This window comes from Gossypium hirsutum, chromosome A02 (assembly GCF_007990345.1).
Source record: "Gossypium hirsutum isolate 1008001.06 chromosome A02, Gossypium_hirsutum_v2.1, whole genome shotgun sequence".
In the NCBI taxonomy this organism is placed as follows: domain Eukaryota; kingdom Viridiplantae; phylum Streptophyta; class Magnoliopsida; order Malvales; family Malvaceae; genus Gossypium; species Gossypium hirsutum.
In genome coordinates this window covers 43,193,812-43,215,610 of record NC_053425.1, presented here as the reverse complement: position 1 = coordinate 43,215,610, position 21,799 = coordinate 43,193,812, and the positions used below count along the sequence as shown (strand labels likewise).

At 34.0% G+C, this 21,799-nt stretch overlaps 1 protein-coding gene across 3 annotated transcripts; it reads left to right on the top strand.

Moving 5' to 3' along the window:
• Positions 1-1,806: 1,806 nt before the first annotated feature.
• Positions 1,807-5,466, top strand: LOC107951311 (uncharacterized). 3 transcript variants are annotated; one of them, XM_016886315.2, is made up of 8 exons: positions 1,807-2,326; positions 2,426-2,599; positions 3,618-3,644; positions 3,721-3,883; positions 3,955-4,023; positions 4,189-4,296; positions 5,002-5,067; positions 5,249-5,466. In XM_016886315.2, exons 1-8 carry the CDS (start codon positions 2,237-2,239, stop codon positions 5,263-5,265), a joined length of 714 nt encoding a protein of 237 aa, XP_016741804.1. In that variant the 5' UTR covers positions 1,807-2,236; the 3' UTR covers positions 5,266-5,466. The 3 variants fall into 3 exon arrangements, with proteins under 3 accessions (XP_016741804.1, XP_016741803.1, XP_016741802.1); XM_016886314.2 differs by having other exon boundaries at positions 1,808-2,326; positions 5,044-5,096; XM_016886313.2 differs by having other exon boundaries at positions 1,811-2,326; positions 5,002-5,096.
• Positions 5,467-21,799: the final 16,333 nt, after the last annotated feature.

Genomic DNA, 21,799 nt, shown 5'->3' with positions numbered 1-21,799 from the left:
CGCTTTTCTATGTTTTTCCCTGAAAATGCGTCCACGTCAGCACGTTTTAGTGTATTCGGTCCATTTGCAGTAAATATTTTTTGGAGTGGCCCATTTCTGTAAATAATTTAAGAAATGGGCCTTTTCTGGCACTATCCCAAGATTAAATGTTTAAAAATTAAGGAAAAATAAAATAGTATTTAATAATATTTCATACTTAATTTAATAATTTAATAATATTTGATACTTAATTTTAAGTAATATATTAAACATATTTTATAATTTATATTTTCAATACTTAATTTTAACTTTTTTTTAATTTATGAAACAATACCTTAATTAATTTCAAGTTTAAAAATTTATGAGTAATTTAAAACAATGAATAAAGAAACATCAGTAGTATGAGGTGGAGTCGATAATAGGAAACTTGATTACTATTAAGTTTTGAGCACAAGTTTTATGAATAAAACAAAAATTAGAAGAATTTCTTATTGAATATGGAAAACGTTACAAGTTATGTCAGCCGCCTATCCATCCTTGTCTCAACATGTTACAATAGCCGCGAGTTGAGAAATTTTTTTAATGGAGGATTGCATTATAAATATTTAAGAAGTTAAAATGTAAGTTTTTATGATTCCATATTTTTATTTTTATTTTTGAGGAGTTATTATATTATTAATTTATAATCTTATCATTTATAAAAAATTAAATTACAATTTTTTTTAATTTTTAAGACAAAAGCCTTGCTTACCTCTTGTATTAAAATGCTACCCATTTAATATTTTGTTTAATACCTTGGCTTACAATTAGAAACTTCCAAAAAAACTTGAGTGTTATGTGGCGACGAGGCACGCCACGCTTGCTATCCGACGAGATCGTCGTACGAGTATCATCGCGAGGGAGAATGATTTGTCATATATGGCTGCTGGGTAAGGGAGGTGCTATTTCTTTTATTAAATAGTATAGGACACGCCACGCTTAAAGAGTATAAGGGGATGAATGAATCACAATTTTTCTTTTTGCCTTTAATTTATTAATTTTCATGTAATATATGTTTCAAATCCATTTATTCGTTTGATTTCGAACATTCTCATCGTATAAAATTTTTTAATATTTTGATCATATAATTTTTTTTAACACAATATTTAAAATTATCTATAATTCTTTCCTAACCCATAAATAATATAAATGTTAATTGACTAATATAATTAAATTTAATAATTTAACGTAGATAAATCAAAAAGCGAATAACTTTTTTTATTTATATTTCGTGACCGATAAATTAATTTTTTTAAGAACCATGCATTTAAAAATTAATTTTTAAAATAATGACTACAAACAAAATAAATTTTAAAAAAATCTACAATTTAAAATCTTTGAAGAAGATTTCTTTTAATGAATCCAAAAATTAAAACCTGCAACAAAATCATGTATTGCCAAACAAAAAAAAAAGCTTTTGTAATTCAATTCTTTAAAAATTGATTGTAACTTAATTCAGTTTTATTGTAACAATTTAAAAAAAACTCGAATGTATTTAAATATGTATTTTTAATTTGTTGAAAGTCAATAATAATTTTAAATTTTATGCGTGATATATAATTTTATGCATAAATTTTTAAAAAAACTCAAATTAAATTAAAAATTTGAAAAAAATAAGAATTTATTATTATAAATATCATTATCCTAAAAGAAATATTTTGATTTATTTATAATATTGTTTTATCACGTCATATATTACGCCTTGTCTAAATGGCAAAAGTAATCCTGCCAAAAAAGGGAGACACAAAATTAAATAGGGAATGTTCGCGCGAACACAGAGCTCGCGATGAGACGCGAGTTTAGTCAACCTTCCCTTGCTTAATATAAACGGGGGAAGCTGCCAGTGGCCACTTTATCCTCATAAATCTCAGATCATCACTTTCTTTTTGTTAGCCTTTAGACTTGAGAAAGGTTTATCATTATCTATTGAGCTATCTCCCCTGTTCTATTTTTTTTCTTCCTTTTGTTTTTTTTCTTCCTTTCGTTCGTATCTCCCCTGTTCTTCAGTTTTGCTCTTTATCTAAAAGCGTCGACTTCGAGTCAATTATCAAGTTTTCGAAAGATTCAGGCAAATCAAATGGTTTGGAACCGAAAATAGTTGATAGTAGAAAATTGTGGGTAATCAAATCGAGATGCAGCTAAAGTTTTACAACAGAAAACAAGTCAAAAATTTAGTGAAGGTTAGAAGAAAATAGTGATATATTACTGAAGCTCATTAATGGAGGGTAAAGGTACCAAATCGGGGAAAACCCGAGCTCAAAAGGATGCTCATAACGCCCGTTGCGTACAGTACAGGCAGAAAATTAAAGTACAGTGATTAACCCGTCATCAAATTTCTTTCTTTCCTTTTTTCCCATTGTTTATTTATGTCTTTAATTAATTAATGAGTGTTTATTTATAATTGAAGAGGAGGCTCGAGGAGCTTGAACAGGTGAAGACCAAGTACTATGAAATGCTCCCAATCTTCAAGCAGATGCAAACCGAAAACCAGCAGATGAAAATGGAGTTGAAGCAAAACGAGTCTATAATTCAATATATGCAAAATTGTATTCAACAGTTTAAGACTACACTTGAGGCACAGGTTCAGCTCTCTCTCTTAGATTATTATCGTTGCATTAGGACAATAATTAGCTTAAACAATAATAAATTAGTTGGTCAGTAGGTCAATATATGTCAGGGTTGGCCTTGAATACATACATATATGATCCTTACAATTAATAGTATCTTGGAACATGGGAAACCTTGAAGTCTCCTACTAATAGGAAGACTTGTGCTGATTCCTAAGCATAGTCTAACAATACCCATTTTTGTTTATAAGATAATTGTGTTTTTCAGACAGCAAACGAGGCATTGATGAGGCAAATCCCCATTCGATGGGAAGTTGATGTACGGAGATTTGTATTTTAGAAACAATTTTCCCATTAAAAAAATTGCTTATATATTTTTATCTGTGAGGTAGTTGATCGATCCCTAACAATTAAAAGTACTGTCCTCTGAAAATTTTCTCTCTCATAGTATATCGAAAGCCAGTGTGCAGTTAGCAATCACTTGGTGGGGGGTTTTATTTCTAGTACTATGCTGAGAGTCAGCATATAGGAAGTGATTGTCCAATGAGTAGGGACAAAAGCAAGGGGGCAAACAGCGGCATTGCCCGCCCCCTCTTTTAAAAGGTAGATTTTCTATTTAGCTCCTTTAATTTTTATAAAATTATATGTTAGTATAATAGTTAAATTGGACTTTGGGTCTCTAATAATTTATGATTCATTTCTAACTCTTTAAAGTGATTTTTTTGTTTCATCTTTGTCGATGGGCTTAGTTCACTTAGTCAAAAACACCTTAGTTGGTTATAGCTACAAGATTAAAAGAGATGTTAATATTGTGTTTGAAAATAATTATGGAGCTACTTAAACGAGGAAGACTCAAACCTCCAACTTGAGACCTATAGCCCAAATACTTGCAACCATTGTACTACTTGAATTACATAGTTCAAACAAATCTATATCTATTAGGAATTTTGCATGGCACTCAAATTTTGGTTTAATCTATGTATCATTTATTCAAAAAGTGGATATGAATAATACGTTTCCCTTCCATTGCAGGGGCAAAGCTATACTTCTTTTGATGAGGTATGCCAGTTATGTTGTGTATAATTTTTTAGTCTCCCATCTTCTATTGAGTGATGAACTTAACTCTTCATTCCAGTCCATAGGATGGTTTCTGTCTCAAACCAATGTGCAACATGGTCTAGTTTCACCAACTTCTGGAATTGTTGTACAAGATGTTAATGAATTATTGGGATTGGGAGTGAGTGGGGCAACCAAGTTTCAAGCTTCCATGGACAATTTGTATCAGCAAATGGGTTTTGGTAATTTATATAAGCCACACCTTTACTAAATTGCTTGGTGTTGTATTAATAGGCTTTTGACATGTTTGCAGGCCAGTACTATAACAACACTGCTGCCTCTATTGCTGCTGGCCCTTCCTCTGTTGCCCCAAATAGTCAAGGTAATAAAGCAGGTTTCTGCATTCATCATCTTATATTTTGGTTGTTCTTGTTTATGTCTTGCTTTTTTATTCTCCCCAAAATTTGGGAAAGAATTTGCATTTTCTTTTGGTGTTAAATATGCTGGTTAATTTCAAGGTCTTTCATTTAATTGTCTGTTAATTTAGGGGTTGAGATTAATTCTGCTGCTGGATTCCTTGGTACAAATCATGATTTGCCCGAGTTTGATGTTACGAACAATCACAATAACCTTTTCAACTATGAGCTTGGTGCCGGTAATAGATTTTTTTTTTTTTTGCATTTGTCATATTGGTTTCTATCTTGTTTATTTTATTTTCTTTAATTCCCTCCTCCATTTGGGATAGAAAGGTTAAATTTTGCTATTAGTTTACATACTTTGTAAAAGTTACAAATGTAGTCTTTGTACTTTAATTCGGTTGTACTTTTAAAATTTTAAAATTTTAATTCTCACCAAGCTATGACTATTAAATTCATTAAGTTAAGTTTTAATATTTTAAAAAAATGATGCGGCAAACATATTATCATATATATGATATCATGTCATCTTGTTATTTTTACATATTGAAAATTCAATTAATAGGTTAGCAATTGTTACTTGAGTCCAAACTACAAATTTAAAATTCAAAAAGTATAGGAACTTAAAATGATTCAATTAGAGAATATAGACTAAATCTACAATTTTACGCATAGCACATGATTAGTAATTGAATTTAAACAAACGGATTTAATTAATACTGTTTAGGTTAGGACTAAAATTTCAAATTTCAAAAATTAAAAAGAATGGAAACTAAAATTGATCAAATTAAAATAAAGATATTAAATTCACAACTTTCATAAAGTACAAGAACTAATAACAGAATTTAACTGATTATCATGGGATAACGAAAATTGTTTTTTTTTTAGTTGGAATTACCATCGAATTAATCATCCTGTTCTTAATTTTTCGATTTATAATTTAGGAATTGTGCCTGATTCTTCTGTTGGCTCCTCCTTGGAAGCAGCAAATTCTGAAGTGGAGAATGATGGTAATCCTCCTCCTCATACCCTGTTTCAGGTGATAAATCAAGTTATTGCATTTATCATATTGGTTCATCTTGTTTATTTCTTAAGAATTTTACAATTTTTTTTATGGTGCAATCTCTTCTCTTTTGGCTTTCTAAATCTATTCATGATTAAATTTTGTTGTTTGTGAAAATCCATCCACAGGGTCACTTTGGAAATGATCTCCACAAGACTCCATAACTCAAGTTAAACATTAATTAGCCATTTATGTCGTGTCCCAGTCTTCTATTTATTTCTTGTCATTGTGAGAATGTTTTGTTTTCCCCATTGGTTGCCATTGGTTGCTGCAACTTTGTATGTTGAATGCGTGTTTTGATTTATCTCGTGAGAGAAGCTAAACTATTCAATAAGCAATTTACCTACAGCGTGCTTATGTTTAAACGTGTGTTTCCCCTACTTTATTTCAACCTTGCTTCTATCTCTTCAATGCTTGATTAAGTGAATGGGTGATTATGTTGTTCTCGTTTGTAATAATGGGTTTCCACTTAGAACAAATGCCGTTGAATATCCAACACAGATCTTGTAACATATGTTATATGTTAATAAAAAAAAAGTATTCTTAAATTCATAAAATCATACAAAGTTGCAAGAAAAACATCCAAAATTTGAACTTATAAATTACGGTGAAAAATAGTATTAAAAAAAATAGAAAGTAGAATATCATCATACTTTTTTATGTAGAAACTAGTAGCTATTCCTTTTTTCTTTTTTCTTTTTAGGTTTTAAATAATGTGTTGTTTATATTTAGGTTTGAATTTTAGAGAGTGTAAATTTAGGAATCGATAAAACAAGACATTCATTTAATAAGCATCGGTTCTTTACAAGTGACAACCAGCTGACGAGCAACAAAAAAAATAAAACATAAAAGCCTGGTTTGTAAACATCACCACCAGCTACTAGTAAAAGAACCAAAAAAAAAAAACAAAACTAGAAAAGGCCAAGCAAACATGGAGTAAAAAGTCAAAGAAAAACCTATTTAACCGAACCGAATCAAACCAATTTGGTCAAATTACAGGGCTTGATTCAGTCAATTAAGTTAGTTTTAATAGTTAACTGTAACATATGATATACTATTATATAATATAATATCATATTATATAATTATTACTAAAATTATTGATGCATATATACATAACTATTAATATATTATAGATTATAGTAAAAAATATAACATTACATGATATTATAATGTTTAATGCATGTATAAACTTTTAATATGTTATATTTTATATGATATGATAGAACATTACATAATATAATAATAAATAATACATATATAATAGTTAAATATGTTATGTATTACTAAAAATATATAGTTAGTGTTATGTAATGAAAGTTTCCTATGGAGACTTTGTGATTGGCTCCAATCTTACTCAACTGAACAAAAACCTTGGTCGTTCAACCAAGAAAGTCTGTTAGCGGCCAACGAATTCGCTTGATTTGGAAGATTTGATTGTTGATGAGAATGGGGTGAAATTGGATGGTTTGAAGGGCGAGATGTCCTAAAAAGATAAACTTGTAGGGACTAGTTCTTAGGAGACAGGAGCAACCCAAGAGGAGGAATTTAAACTTATTGATAAAGATGTGACAGTGGAAACTGTGGATGGGATTCCATCAATTACTTCCTTAGAGAGGTTGCATAAGCATATTGAGAAGCGTATGACTAGGACTGTGATAATCAAGCTGATGGGTAGAAGGATAGCCTTTAGTATGCTTTTTAGGAAAGTTCAAAGTCTTTGGAAACCAAAGAAACCGATACAATTGATAGACCTGGAAAATGATTATTACTTGGTGAAATTTCAGGATGAAGAGGACTACTCTGCTATTTTGATTGGTGGACCATGGATCATGTAGAAACTAACATCGATAATGACAATATAGAACTAACAAAAATCAATAAGAAAAAGAAAAAGAAAACATAGATTTTACGTGGAAAACCCTTTCGAGAAAAGTCACGGGCAGAGGAGAAGAAAATTCACTAATGTCGAACTCGAATGATACAAGAAGAGTTTAGACTACATCTATTTATAGGTTGAAAAACCTTATTTTAATCAATGTAAAATAAAAGAAGTATAGTTCTATATGGATTTTACTTTTATTTTATTTTACCATTGTATTTATTTTAACAACGATTCGAGTCACTTAACTCTAACAATCTTCACCTCGATACGAATTTTCAACGAACAAGTTTTTTACCACGAACTTTCAACTAACAAGTTCTCCACATCTTCTATGAAACCCCTTAAGGGGTGTTTCTTCAACAATAAACACTAACCAAGTCCAAGCAATGCTCAAACTTGGTATAGGAAGTGACTTAGTCATCATATCTGTAGGATTTTCATGAGTACTAAATTTGCTTACAACAATATCTCCACGAGCAATAATATCATGCACAAAATGATACCGAACATCAATGTGCTTTGTTCTTTCATGAAACATTTGATCTTTCGTAAGGAAGATGACATTCTGACTATCACAAAATACCGTATTGATCTAAAGGTCTTTACTGAGTTCACCAAAGAGTCCCTTTAACAAAATAGCTTCTTTACAAGCCTCAGTAATCATCATGTACTCAGCTTCAGTAGTAGACAAAGCAACTTTAGTTTGCAATGTGGCTTTCTAACTGATTGTGCAATCCTCAATAGTAAAGACATACCTTGTGAGAGATATTTTTTTTATCAAGGTCCCCAGCAAAATTAGAACCAATACACCCAATGACTTCATCTCTAGTTCTTCCAAACTATAAGAAAACATCAGTAGTACCTCGTAAATATCTGAAAATCTACTGAACTGCTTTCCAATGTTCTTTACTGGGATTCATCATATGTCTATTAACTGCACGAATTGCATATGATATATCTGGATGTGAGCAAACCATAGCATACATAAGAGATCCCACTGCACTAGAATATGGAACATGTAACATGTAGTCAATCTTATCATTTGATTATGGAGACAAAGCTGATGAAAGTATAAAGTAGGCTGCCAATGGAAAACTAACAGGCTTGGCACTCTGCATATTGAACCTGCAAAGAACTTTCTTAATGTACCTCTTTTGGCTTAGGTACAATTAACATGCTTTTCTATCTCTGAGAATCTCCATTCCAAGTACCTTTTTTTCTACTCCTAAATCTTTCATCTCAAATTCTTCACTGAGCTGGGCTTTAACCTTTTTTATCTCTTATTCATCTTTGGCTGTTATCAACTTGTCATCAACATAAATGAGTATATATACAAAAGAACCATCATTTTTTTAAAATAAACACAACTGTCATATTTTGAAATCATGAGTAATCATAAATGAATCAAACCTCTTGTACCACTGTCTTGGTGACTATTTCAGGCCATAAAAAAGACTTTTTCAGCAAGCAAACTAGTCCTATTTTTCTAAAGATATAAAATCCTCCAGTTGTTGCATGTAAATATCTTCCTCATGTTCTCCATGCAAGAATATTGTTTTTATATCTAACTACTCAAGCTCCAAATCATACATGGCTACAATACCAAGTAAGGCTCGAATCGAACTATGCTTCACAGCTAGAGAAAACACATCTGTGAAGTCTACACCTAGAACTTGACTGTAACCATTTGCAACTAGCCTTGCGTTATATCTGGGTCTTTCAACTTTTGAAGTCCTTATTTCTTCTTGAACACTCATTTACAATGAACTACCTTTTTACTTTTAAGAAGCTTCACTAGATCCCATGTTTTATTCTTATGGAGTGATTCTATCTCTTCTTACATGGAAATCACCCACTTTCTAAATCTTCACAACTAACTGCCTTGGAATAAGTAGATGGCTCTTGATTTGCATCTATATATTTAGTCACATTTAAAACATAAGCAACTAGATTAGCCTTGGCGTAAATTTTTGGAGGTTTAATTTCTCTTCTTGGTCTGTTCTTGGCAATAGAATATTGTGGTGCTGACTATGGTGAAAAAGCAACTCTACTCTGAGTTTCTATTTTAACCTGAGAAGTAGACTCGTTGAAGATCCTAGATCAATCTGAAGCTCCACCTGCTTTTGCTAGTCTTTATTGGAAGAATCTTTAAGAGATAAGTTAGGTAGCATAGCAGTTTCATCAAAAAGAACATCTTTGGTAACCACAACTTTTCTATTTTTAGGACACCATAACTTATACCCTTTAACTAAGAAAAACACATTTAATTTATCTAGGTTCCAATCTCCCATTATCAACATGAGCATTCGCAGGACATCTAAAATTCTTCAAATCAGAATAATCAGCAGGAGTACCAGACCATACCTCTTGTGGAGTCCTTTTCTCAATGGCAATGGACGGAGATTGGTTAGTCAAAAAATATTTTGTAGAGGTTGCTTCAGCCTAGAACAACTTCGGTAAATGAGCATTCGGCAACATACATTGAACCTTTTCCATGATTGTTCTATTCATCCATTCTGCAATGCCATTTTGTTATGGAGTATGACGAATTGTCAAGTGTCTTATGATTCTTTCTAATTTGCATAATTCATTAAACTTATCAGAATAGAATTCCCAACCATTATCTGTGTAGAGGTGCTTTATTTATTTTCCTGTCTGCTTCTCGATCATAGTCTTCCAATTCTTAAACATGGACAACACATCATTTTTCTACTTTAAGAAGAATGCCCAAACTTTTCTGGAAAAATCGTCAATGATCGTCAGCATATAATTAGCTCCACCCTTCGAAGGCACTCTAGATGGCTCTAGAAGATTAGAATGAATATAATCCAGTGTTCCCTTCATGTTATGAATTCCTCTGGTGAATTGAACTCTCTTTTGCTTCCTCAAAATGTAGTGCTCATAAAACTTCAGTTTTCTAATGCCTTGTCCATCAAGAAGTCCTCTTTTTCTTAATACTGTCATGTCGTCCTCACCCATATCCCTAGATGCATATGCTAAAATGTAGTAACATCATCATCTGACAAGGAAGAGGAAGCAACGACTTTATCACCAGTAATAGTAGAACTTTGCAAAATATATAACTTGGCAGTCTTTCTCTGCTTTTTCATCACAACAAGGGAACCCTTGCTAATATTCAGAACCCCACTTTCAGCTGTGTACTTATTCTTTTTTGAATCAAGAGTACTCAACAAAATCAAATTCTTCTTCAATTCTGGTACATGTCATACACCATAAGTGTTTTGACGACTCTATCGAACATCTTAATTTTGATTGTACTAATACTTGCCTTCAGGCTCAGTTTCGTATGTGGTAAACCAATCCTATAACACCCTTGACCTGTATCTATTGCCAGAATAGGGTTACGGAGCATTACCGGAGTTTAAAATTCAAACAGACAAAAATTTCAAACATTTCATAACATATCAATAAACATATTAAATCCAAGTCAAATCATACATATTGTCCCTTCTATGAGCCCTCGAGACCCTAAATATGCGTTAAAAACAAGTCGGGAATAAATTAGAAACTCAAAGAATTTTTCAAAAAACATTGAAAATTTTTAACACTGCAGGGGTCACACGGCCAAGAGACATGTTCGTGTCTCAGGCTATGTGGGCATTTGAAGTAGGCACACACATCCATGTCCCAACTCGTGTCTGTGCCCATGTAACACACTAACTTGGGTCACACGGCCAAGTCACACGCCCGTGTACCAGGCCGTGTGCTAGACCGTGTAACAGCCTGACTTGCAACTCTTTGAAAACTACAGAGGACACACGGCCGTGTCACTTGACACACGGCTGAGACACACACTCGTGTCTCTACCCGTTTAGACGAAAATAGGCCATTTTACAAGCCATTTTTCTCACCCAATTTGGCATATACCTACATACAACATTGCACATACTTACAAGTCATAACAAGGCATCCAAATCAAGCATAAACAAGTCATATACATATGGTATAACATCATACAACCAATATGCCCTTAGGCATCTCAAATGACAATATGCAAACATGTATAATCATGTACTCATTTTGGTCAAAATGATCAACTAACTTCCAACTAGATTTACATCAATTCATGCCATTTAATTTACTTACCAAAACTTCTCAATTGGTACCAAATATGCCATTACAAACTAACACCAAATCACCATATAATTCATGTATACTATAGTACCAATTCACCATAATTTCATCATATCACAAAACATATTTAACTATCATTTCACCTTTCATTATTCAATCACAAAACAAGCCACACATCAGCCATGTTAATGCTACTTATATTCATGCTAAAATATGTCAAAACACAAGCCAAATCAAATGACCATATTAACAACAAAACATATAGGCGAACATTAGCCAAAATAGCTATACATGCCATTATAACCAAATTAAACAACTGAATATGCCAAAAGAGCCGATGGATAGTGTGAGATAGCTCTGACAAGCTTCCAACCCGAACTTGCTTTCGATTCACTATAAAACGCGAAAAATAACACAGAGTAAACATTTAAGCTTAGTAAGTTTGTATAACATAAAATTTAACTTATCATTTATTCATATAATAGGTAAGTAAACAAAGCATATTCCAAAAAATTTGGCCAAATGCCTAAGCACATATTCACCAACCATGTTAGCCATGTAAACACATATATAACATGTATATATATTCAACCAATTCAAGTTTCTATATTCCATGTAATAACATTTCCATGTAATTTATGTATATACCTGTAATAGTTTGTATCAAACACTTATCATTTCGTATTAGAACATTTCCCATTGAACCGTTTAGAATACCATTGGATACCCGGGATAGCTCACACATAGTGTGCTAGCTCATATAACTGTAATCCGTCAATTCATGTATATGTATGCTCATAAGAGCTGCAAATCGGTATGGTCACTCAAGTTGTGGATCGGTATGCTCTCACGAGTTATAAATTAGTATGCTCACATTTCTTGTAGGTCAGAACGTAACTACACGATGTTGCTTACACGAGCTGTGGAGTATCCACAACACATTCAGGACCTCAGCCATCGATAGGATGTTTAAGACCAGTACTCAAATCATGTAACCCTAATGACATATCGTTTGTATCCGACAGATTCCTAAGGTTTAAACGGTACTCGGTATTTGTCGAACTTTGTTGGATATGTATCACCCCTAACTCGTATCCATCGCCGGAATAGGGTTTCGAAGCATTACCAGAACATTTAGAATATTTTTCAATTCATTCATGCAAATTACTATTCATTGACCGAAATTATTCATAATGTCTCTTAATTGGACCCTCGAGATCCAATAAGAGCATTAGAATCAAGTCGGGACTTAATCGGGACCTCTAAGAATTTTTTGTGAAATTACAAAATTTTTTCAAGGTGCAGGGCTCACACGCCCGTGTGGTCCAAGGGACACGCCCGTATGACCCGAGACACGCTCTTGCTAGAGGCCATGTTCGACCCTGTGTAACTCTCTGACTTGCACACACGGCCATGCCACACGCCCATGTGCTAGGCTGTATGGTTAATTACTTTAATTCGAATTAGGTGCAGGTTTCACATGACTAGGACACACGCTCATGTTCCAGGCTGTGTGGCACACACGGCTGAGACAAACGCTCGTGTCTCTTCCCGTGTACCCAATTCTAAGCATTCTATTTCTCAAAATTTAGGTGCAGGGGACACACGGCATAACCACATGCCTGTGTTACCAGGCCGTATGTCACACACGGTCTAGACACATGCTCGTGTGTCTTCCTATATGGAAAAAATGAAGCCATTTCCTAGCTTCATTTCTCACCCAAAATAACCCAAAAACCCGCACATAAAACACTCAACCAATTCCAACCAATTCAAGTATTTAAAGTAGGCAATTTCATCATTTAGCTAGGCATTCCACTACATGCATAAATGATTATAAATTTACCTTGAATTAACTTAGGCAATATCAACATTTGATAACATATTCATAACATATCACATGTGAATATAACATCATAATCTACTTAATCATACCAAAATAATCCATTACTAGCCATCCCAATGGAAGGTTATAAAATAACATTTTCAAGCCACTATTAGCCAAGTTTTCCCTATACATGCCATTATACCAAAATGATTTCACTATGTATACCCAAAATACTAGTTGATAGTGTGACGATGCTCCAAAGATCTTCCAACCTTCACGAGCTTCCGAGCAATATAAAACAGGAAAAAATAAAAGGAGTAAGCATTACATGCTTAGTAAGTTCATATAATAGAAACTAAACTTACCAATCTTGTCTATTAAAATCTAGGCATACAATGTTTGTTTCCATCCATTTGGCTAAATGGTCTAATCACATACATTTCATCAAACATGTTAGTCACTAGCTATTCATATAAATCAAGTAACATAGATGAGCTCACCAAGCAATGTTCTTTCAAGTCATTATCATTTTATCTCAAGATTTTCATGGCAAGTCAAGAGTTATATGTCCATTGAATTATTGAAATTTCGATGAAGGCTCAAGTAGTACACTCGAGGCGTACGATTCATTAATCCGTCAATTCTTATCGAGGGTACCTCTTAGGGTACTTAACTAAGGAATACACTTACGAGCCACAAGTCGTATTACAAGATTACCAATCTAGGCTAAATCCTTTATATAGCGTATGCTCACAAGAGCTTAATTAGGGTTACTAATCCAGGCTAAACCCTAATGATAACGTGTGCTCGAGAGGTACTATACCAGGATTACCCTTCCGGGCTAAATCCTTTTTATAATAAGGTCATTGGGATTACTCGTCTGAGCTAAATCCTGTCCGCAACAAATGCAGAACCTTATTAGTTTCGGGAAAGCATATACATTCATCAGAATTCAATATTCAATCGGCCTTTTTCATCATTTCAAGCATGTATCAATTATTCATCACAGCATACAAATAAGCACATCAACATAAATCACATTACATACAAACACAACATTCAATTAACATAATTACATGCCCGATTAAGTTACACGAACTTACCTTGACACTTTTTCGAGTAATAATCTACTAATCCGAAGTATTTTCCTTTCCTCGATCTAACCTCGAGTTTGTATTTTTAGATCTATATAAATGAATTTAATCATTAATTTCATACATTTCATACTTAAAAGGAATCAATTTACGTCCTAGGCAAAATTAACATTTTGCCCTAAACTTTTCCAAAAATTTCAATTTTGTCCTTAGGCTCGGAAAATGAAACTTGTACAAATTACTCCCTATTCCAAGCCTATCAAAAGCCCCATTACAATTTTTTCAGCACATGTTTACATAAAATTTTAGAATTTTTCCTTCAATTTCACAACTTTACATTTTAGTCCCTAAATCAAGTTTTCATCAAAAATCACATTGCAAAAGTTGTTTATCTATCAATAATCTTTCATTTTCTACCATAAATTTCTAATTTCCAGCATAATACATCCATGACCCATTTTCATACATTGATAACTTTCCAAATTAATCCCTCAAATAGAGAGATTAAGCTATCCCAATTTTAAAAATACCAAACTTACTAAAAACGGAACAAGGAAACTTACCCAATTAGGCCTTGAAAGCTTCTTTTCTCTCTCCTAGGGTTTCCATGTGTTTTTAAGGTTGAAGATAACAAAATAAGATGATATAATTCTTTTCATCTTTTTAGTTAATTAAATATTTTGGTATTTCCAATTTAGTCCCTTGTCTTTTTTTATAATTCCATGGATGAGTCACCATAAAAATCTACATACTTTTTTAATGGTCTAATTACCATATAAGGACCTTAAGTTTTGAATTTCATAGCTATTTGGTCCTCATAGCTACTAAAATTCAACTTTCACATTTTACGTGATTTAGTCCTTGTAATTAGGCACTAAACCGATAAAATTTTCATGTAAAAAATTTCACACGTCATTACTATCATATTACGGGTGATATGGTAAAATAAAAATAAAATATATTTTAGGTCAGATTTGTGATCCCAAAACTACTATTCCGATTTCATTGAAAAATGGGCTGTTACAACTCTTACCCCTTTAGGGATTTTCATCCCCGAAAATCTTACCAGTAAAAAGATTTGGGTACTACTTCCTCATTGTATCCTCTGGTTCCCAGGTAGCCTCCTCAATACCATGCCTTTGCCAAAGACCTTTTACCAAAGCTACCGTTGTATTTATTAACTCCTTTATTTCCCGAGCTAAGATTTTGATTGGTTCCTCACCATATGTCATATCAGGCTGGATCTCTACCTTTGTCGAAGAGATAACATGTGAAGGATCAGATGATATCACCGTAACATAGACACATGAAAAACATTACGAATCCGTTCAAGCTCTAGTGGTAAAGCTAAGCGATATGCAACCGATCCAATTCTTTTTGTAATCTCATATGGTCCACTGAACCGTGGACTCAATTTTCCTTTACGACCAAATTCGAGTGCTTTCTTCCAAGGCGACACTTTCAAGAATACCTTGTCACCAACCTGAAATTCTATTTCCTTTCTTTTCAAATTAGAATAAGACTTTTTTCGATCAAAGACGTCTTTCAAGTTGTCTCGAATTACCTTTACTTTTTCTTTGGTCTCTCGGACCAAGTCAACTTTGTGTAACTTTTTCTCACTGAGTTCTGTCTAGTATAATGGAGTTTTACATTTGCGACCATATAAGGCTTCATACGGTGCCATTTTAATTCTAGACTGATAACTATTATTATAAGCAAATTCAAACAGAGGCAAATACTTTTCCCAGTTACCTTCAAACTCGAGTACACAACACCGAAGCATATCTTCCGAGACTTGTATTACCCATTCAGATTGACCATCTGTTTGAGGGTGAAAAGCAGTACTAAATGCAACTGAGTACCCAGAGCTTCTTGCAATTTGCTCCAGAATCGAGAAGTAAACTGATGATCTCTGCCTGAAATAATGGAGACAGGCACTCCATGCAATTTGACTATCTCAGAAACATTAACTCAGCCAATCTATCCAAGGAAAAATCCATACATACCAGGATAAAGTGTCCAAAATTTTTCAACTGATCAACAATTACCCAAATGACATCTTTTTTCTTTGGAGACAGGGATAGCCCCGATAAAAAGTCCATAGTAATTCTTTCCCATTTCCATTCCAGTATCGTAACTGGCTGTAATAGTCTAGAAGGAAACAGATGTTCAACTTTTACTTGCTGACATATCAAGCATTTAGATACAAACTCAGAAATATCTCGTTTCATTCCCGGCCACCAATACATCTTTTTCAGATCATTATATATTTTATTACTACCAGGATGAATAAACATGTTACCATTATGAGCTTCATTTAAGATCTTCTGCTCTAGTTCAGAATCTTTTGATACACATACTCTACCTTTGATTAACAAACAACCATCAGTCCCAATCTGAAATTTTGAATCAGGAGTCGATTCACTTTGTACCAGTCTTGCTTGCAACTTGCTATCATTTTTCTGAGCTTCAGAAATTTGCTGTAAAAACATTGGTCTAGCTTTTAACTGAGCTATGATTGAAACATCATCAGACAACGATAATCGAGTGTTCATTTTTCGAAGAGCATACAGGGATTTTCTGCTCAAAGCATCTGCTACTACATTGGCTTTCCCTAGATGGTAGTCAATAATAAGATTGTAATCTTTTAGCAATTCCAGCCATCTGCGCTATCTCAAATTCGAATATTTCTGTGACATCAAATATTTTAGGCTTTTATGATCAGTGTATATGTGACATTTTTCACCAAACAAGTAACGCCGCTAGATATTCAATGCAAACACTATGGCTACCAATTCAAGATCATGTGTCGAGTAATTATTTTCATGTGGATTTAGCTATTGTGAAGCATAGGCTACTACCTTACCATCTTGTATCAAAACATAGCCTAAACCATTCAGTGACGCATCACTGTAAACCTTAAATTCCTTACCCGATTCAGGCTGGACTAACACAGGTGCTTCTGTCAATAAAGCCTTTAATCTATCAAAGCTCTATTGACATTTATCAGTCCACTCAAATTTTACATCTTTCTATAGCAAACGAGTCATCAGAGAAGCTATCATCGAAATTTTTTTTACAAATCTCTAATAATAACCAGCTAGCCCTAGAAAACTTCAAACTTCAAAGACATTTTTCAGTGGTTTCCAATTTACTATGGCTGAAATTTTATTCAGGTCTACCCTGACACTTTTAGCAGACACAACATGCCCAAGGAAACTAACTTCCTGTAGCCAAAATTTACATTTACTGAATTTGGCGCACGACTGTTTCTCTCGCATGGTTTGCAACACTATTCTCAAATGTTTAGCATGTTCACTTTCATCTCGAGAGTAAACCAAAATATCATCTATAAATACCACTACAAACCTGTCTAAATACCGGTTGAAAATTCTGTTCATCAAGTCCATAAATACTGCAGGTGCATTTGTCAAGCCGAATGGCATCACAAGAAACTCATAGTGTCCATACCTGGTTCTAAAAGCTGTCTTTGGCACATTTGATTCCTTTGCCCATAGTTGATACTAACCAGAACGAAGATCAATCTTTAAAAATACAATAGCACACTTTAGCTGGTCAAACAAGTCATCAATCTGAGGTAATGGATGCTTGTTCTTTATTGTAACTTTGTTGAGCTGTTTGTAATCAATACATAGCCTCAACGTTTCATCCTTCTTCTTTACAAATAAAATCGGCACCCCAAGGTGAGTAACTAGGTCGAGCAAAACCTATTTTTATCAATTCTTGCAACTGCATTTTGAGCTCTTTCAACTCAGTAGGAGCCATTCTGTAAGGTGCTATGGATATCGGTGTCGTTCTCGGAACAAGATTTATACAGAATTCCACTTCTCTTTCCGGTGGCAAACCAGGTAATTCTCTTAGGAATACATCGGGAAATTCACTTACTACCAGCACTGACTGAATCTTTGACTCAGATACCTTAGTATCCATCACATATGCAAGATAAGCGTCATACCCCTTTTTGACATATTTCTGTGCTGATATTGCTGAAATCACATTAGGTAATCCATCCAGTTTATCAGATTCAATACGAAGCAATTCACCATTCTGACACTACAATACAATATATTTCTGCTTACAGTTTACCACTGCATCATATCAGGTTAACCAATGCATTCCCAAGATCACATCAAATTCATCAAATGGCAATAACATCAAGTCAGCCGAAAAACAATAACCTTTTACTACCAATGTAATAACCCGTTTTTAGTCAAATCAGAACAGTGGTTTTGGGACCACATATCCGATGTCAGAAAATCATTTTAATATTATTTTTGGTATTTACAACATGTTATTTGGTATGTGTGAAAATTTCATGAGCTAATTTTATCGATTGGTTTCTTAATTTGATAAAAAGGACTAAATCGCGTAAAATGTAAAATGCATGTTCTATTAGTTAAAGGTGTTAAATAGCTTTGGATTTTAAATATGATGACCTTAAATGGAAATTAGACCATTTTAAATGTTAATGGACTTTTTTGGACATAATTTAAGTGATTTTAAATGTTATAAATTAAGGTTAATTTTGGTATTTGATAAATAATGTTAATATTAATAAAAAATGAAATTGTGGTTATATTATCATCTTTCCAATAAAAAATAAAAAGGAGAAGAAGCCATTGTTAGGATTCATTCAGCCATTGCTTCCTAGCTTGATTAAGGTACGATTTTAGCTCGATTTTTGATGATTTTTTATGTTTTTGTAATCGTTGTAGCTTAATCTAGCTAGCCCGTGTGCCAAACACGTCCAATAGACATGCCCGTGTGTCTAGGTCGTGTCAAAACTGTAGGGTATACTGCCTTAATTCAAAAGGGTACCCAGGGGACACACGGTCGTGTAACATGACCGTGTGTCACACACGGCTGAGATACACGCCTGTGTCTCTGCTCGTGTGGACAAAACTAGGCTATTTGTAAAGCCAATTTTCCACCCTTTTCTCATGCACACCTAGCCATCAAAATGATATCATTTCAATACATTAATAGGCAACCAAAACATGCTATTTAATACACATTTCATGCCATTTATACACATTTCACACGGGCGTGTCACACGGCCGTTTCCATTTGGCAGGATCGAAGCATGAATTACACAGGTAGACTACATGCCCGTGCCTATTCAACGACCTTGACCATGGGCTGGAGTAATCGCACACGGGTGTGTCACACGGGCGTGTCTCTACCGAGCCCTAGTATAGTCCTATTCGAAAAAAGGGAAATTTTGAGGGCTCTTAGGCATTCTAAATCCTATTTAAACACCTGAGGAGACACTTAGAACAGACACACAGAGAGGAGGCAAAGAATTACTCAAGGGAAGCCATGTGACAGCCCTAAAGTGACCCTAGTCGGAAAGCGGTTTCGGGACTGCTAAACCGAGTCACCAAATTATTTGAATATGATAATTATTGTCTAAAATATGTGAATATGAATGTGTGAAAGTTTTAAGCTTCGATTTAGTTAATTGCATGTGAATTTAGTTAATAGGACTTATGTGTGACACTTGTGAAATGTGATAGGTTAATCTATAAGGATCTATTAGTGCATGTAATTAAAAAGGGTGGACTTGCATGTCAATTTTCCCACTTAATTGGTAGTGGCCGGCCATGACAATGAGGGTGGACAAAATGTGATGGGTAAAACATGTCATAAACATGTTATGTTAGTGTTTTATGGGAGGAATGATAAAATAAGGAGCATGGGTAATAAAATAATAGTGGTTAGTAGGAGGAGAAAGAGAAAAAGAAAAAGAAAAAAAAATGAGCTAGGCTACTCCTCCATTTCCGTGACTTGAGGAAGGAAGAAGAAGAGGATTTTCTTGCTTCATGTTCGGTTGGTTGGTGTTTAGGAGGAGGTATGTTTGATGTTGTTCCATGAGATTCATGCATGTTTTTAGTTGTTAGCTTGAGTTCTACCTAGCCCATGGTTTAAATCTTTGCTATGTGATGAAGATGATATTCGGCCATGGGTGTTGTCTTCTTGGTTGGTGTTTGATGTTGTGGTGATGAGGCATGAAGATGAGTTAAGTTTCGGCTAAGGTGGATTTGTGTTGATGTCATTTGCATGCTAAATGTGAAGCTTTGTAATGATACATGTGATGGTGGATTGATGACTCTTGGATTTTCTTTTTAGCATTTTTGAGTTAGACATTAAGTTCTTTGTTTAACCCATGACCAAAATTGAAATGGTATGGTGTCTTGATGCATTCGGCCATGGTAGGAAGTAGAAGAGAAATATGGTTGTTGATTCATGTTATTTGGATGAAAAATGGTAGTAAGGTGAAGTGCAAATGTTAGTATTTGATTACTAGTGTATATATGTGTATTAGCCAAGTTTTAAACTTGAAACAAAATGGTATGTAGTCAATACAAGTAACCATATTTGTAGGAAGTATTAAGCATATAATTGGCCTCAACATAGACATGCATATTCGGCCACATGAGATAGATTGGGGTTGCATGTATTCGGTTATAGGAGAGCATAATGATGAATCTATATTGACTTAGATAATCGGCTCAAGGAGAATTTGTTAAAGTGCTTAGTTAATTGATATTAGGTTAATGATGTGTGTATTCGGTCATAAAGGTGCACATGAGGAAATGTTAGATTAATTGTATTAAATTGCTCAATGTGATTAAAAATGCATAAGACCATTTTGTATTTGAGCTAAAGGTGGCCATATGACCTATCAAACTCCTTGTCATATTCGGCCATAAGCTAGCATAATGAGACTTTAATAAGTTAAATTTGTTTGAATTAGCTCAAGAGCTTAGACGACCAAAGTTGGATAAGGGAAAGGAAAAAGTGATCGAATAGCCGCCGAAATCGTTCGACAACATCCGAGGTAAGTTTTTGAGTAATGGATCTTAGATTATGATTCGATTAGATCATGTTTTAAGTAAAGCAAAATCATGCTCTTTGTATGTAACTATTGAGCCGAAAATGATAATGCTTGATAAGTGACGTGTGTTTGAATTCTAGTTATGAAAATGAAATATAGATGTGCCATGAATTATTGATATGTGCATGGATATTCGGATGATAACCGGGCTAAGTCCCGAAGGCATTTGTGCTAGTGACTAATTCCGGGCTAAGCCCTAAGGCATTTGTGCGAGTTACTATATCCGGGCTGAGTCCCGAAGGCATTTGTGCGAGTTACTATAACCGGGCTAAGTCCCGAAGGCATTTGTGCGAGTTACTATATCCGGGCTGAGTCCCGAAGGCATTTGTACGAGTTACTATAACCGGGCTAAGTCCCGAAGGCATTTGTGCGAGTTACTATAACCGGGCTAAGTCCCGAAGGCATTTGAGCAAGTAGCTATATCCGGCTAAATTCCAAAGGTACTTGGTTTGGGAATGAGCGATCTTGCTGTAATAATTTCAATTAATACGCTTGTAAAATCCCAACGATGAGGTACGTTTCGTATATGCATTGGAGTAGTTGATTCCTTTTTAATATTATTCGCTCAGACAATTAATGAGCTTCCGGCCTTTGGTTAAGTTGATCCCTTATGTGTGAATATAAGGGTTGGAAATGTGAAGTAGGACTGATTTTTGAGAATATGTGTATATGAAATTATCCGTTTAGTTATATGAATGCTATACTTCAGTTGTGCCTAATTTCATTGCTCAAAACTTACTAAGCATTAAATGCTTACTCCGTTTTTTGAATCTCTGTTTTATAGATTTTGGTTCGTCAGCTATCGGACTCGGGATTGTCGAAGTCGAAGTCTTCCACACTATCAAAGCCCTTTTGGTA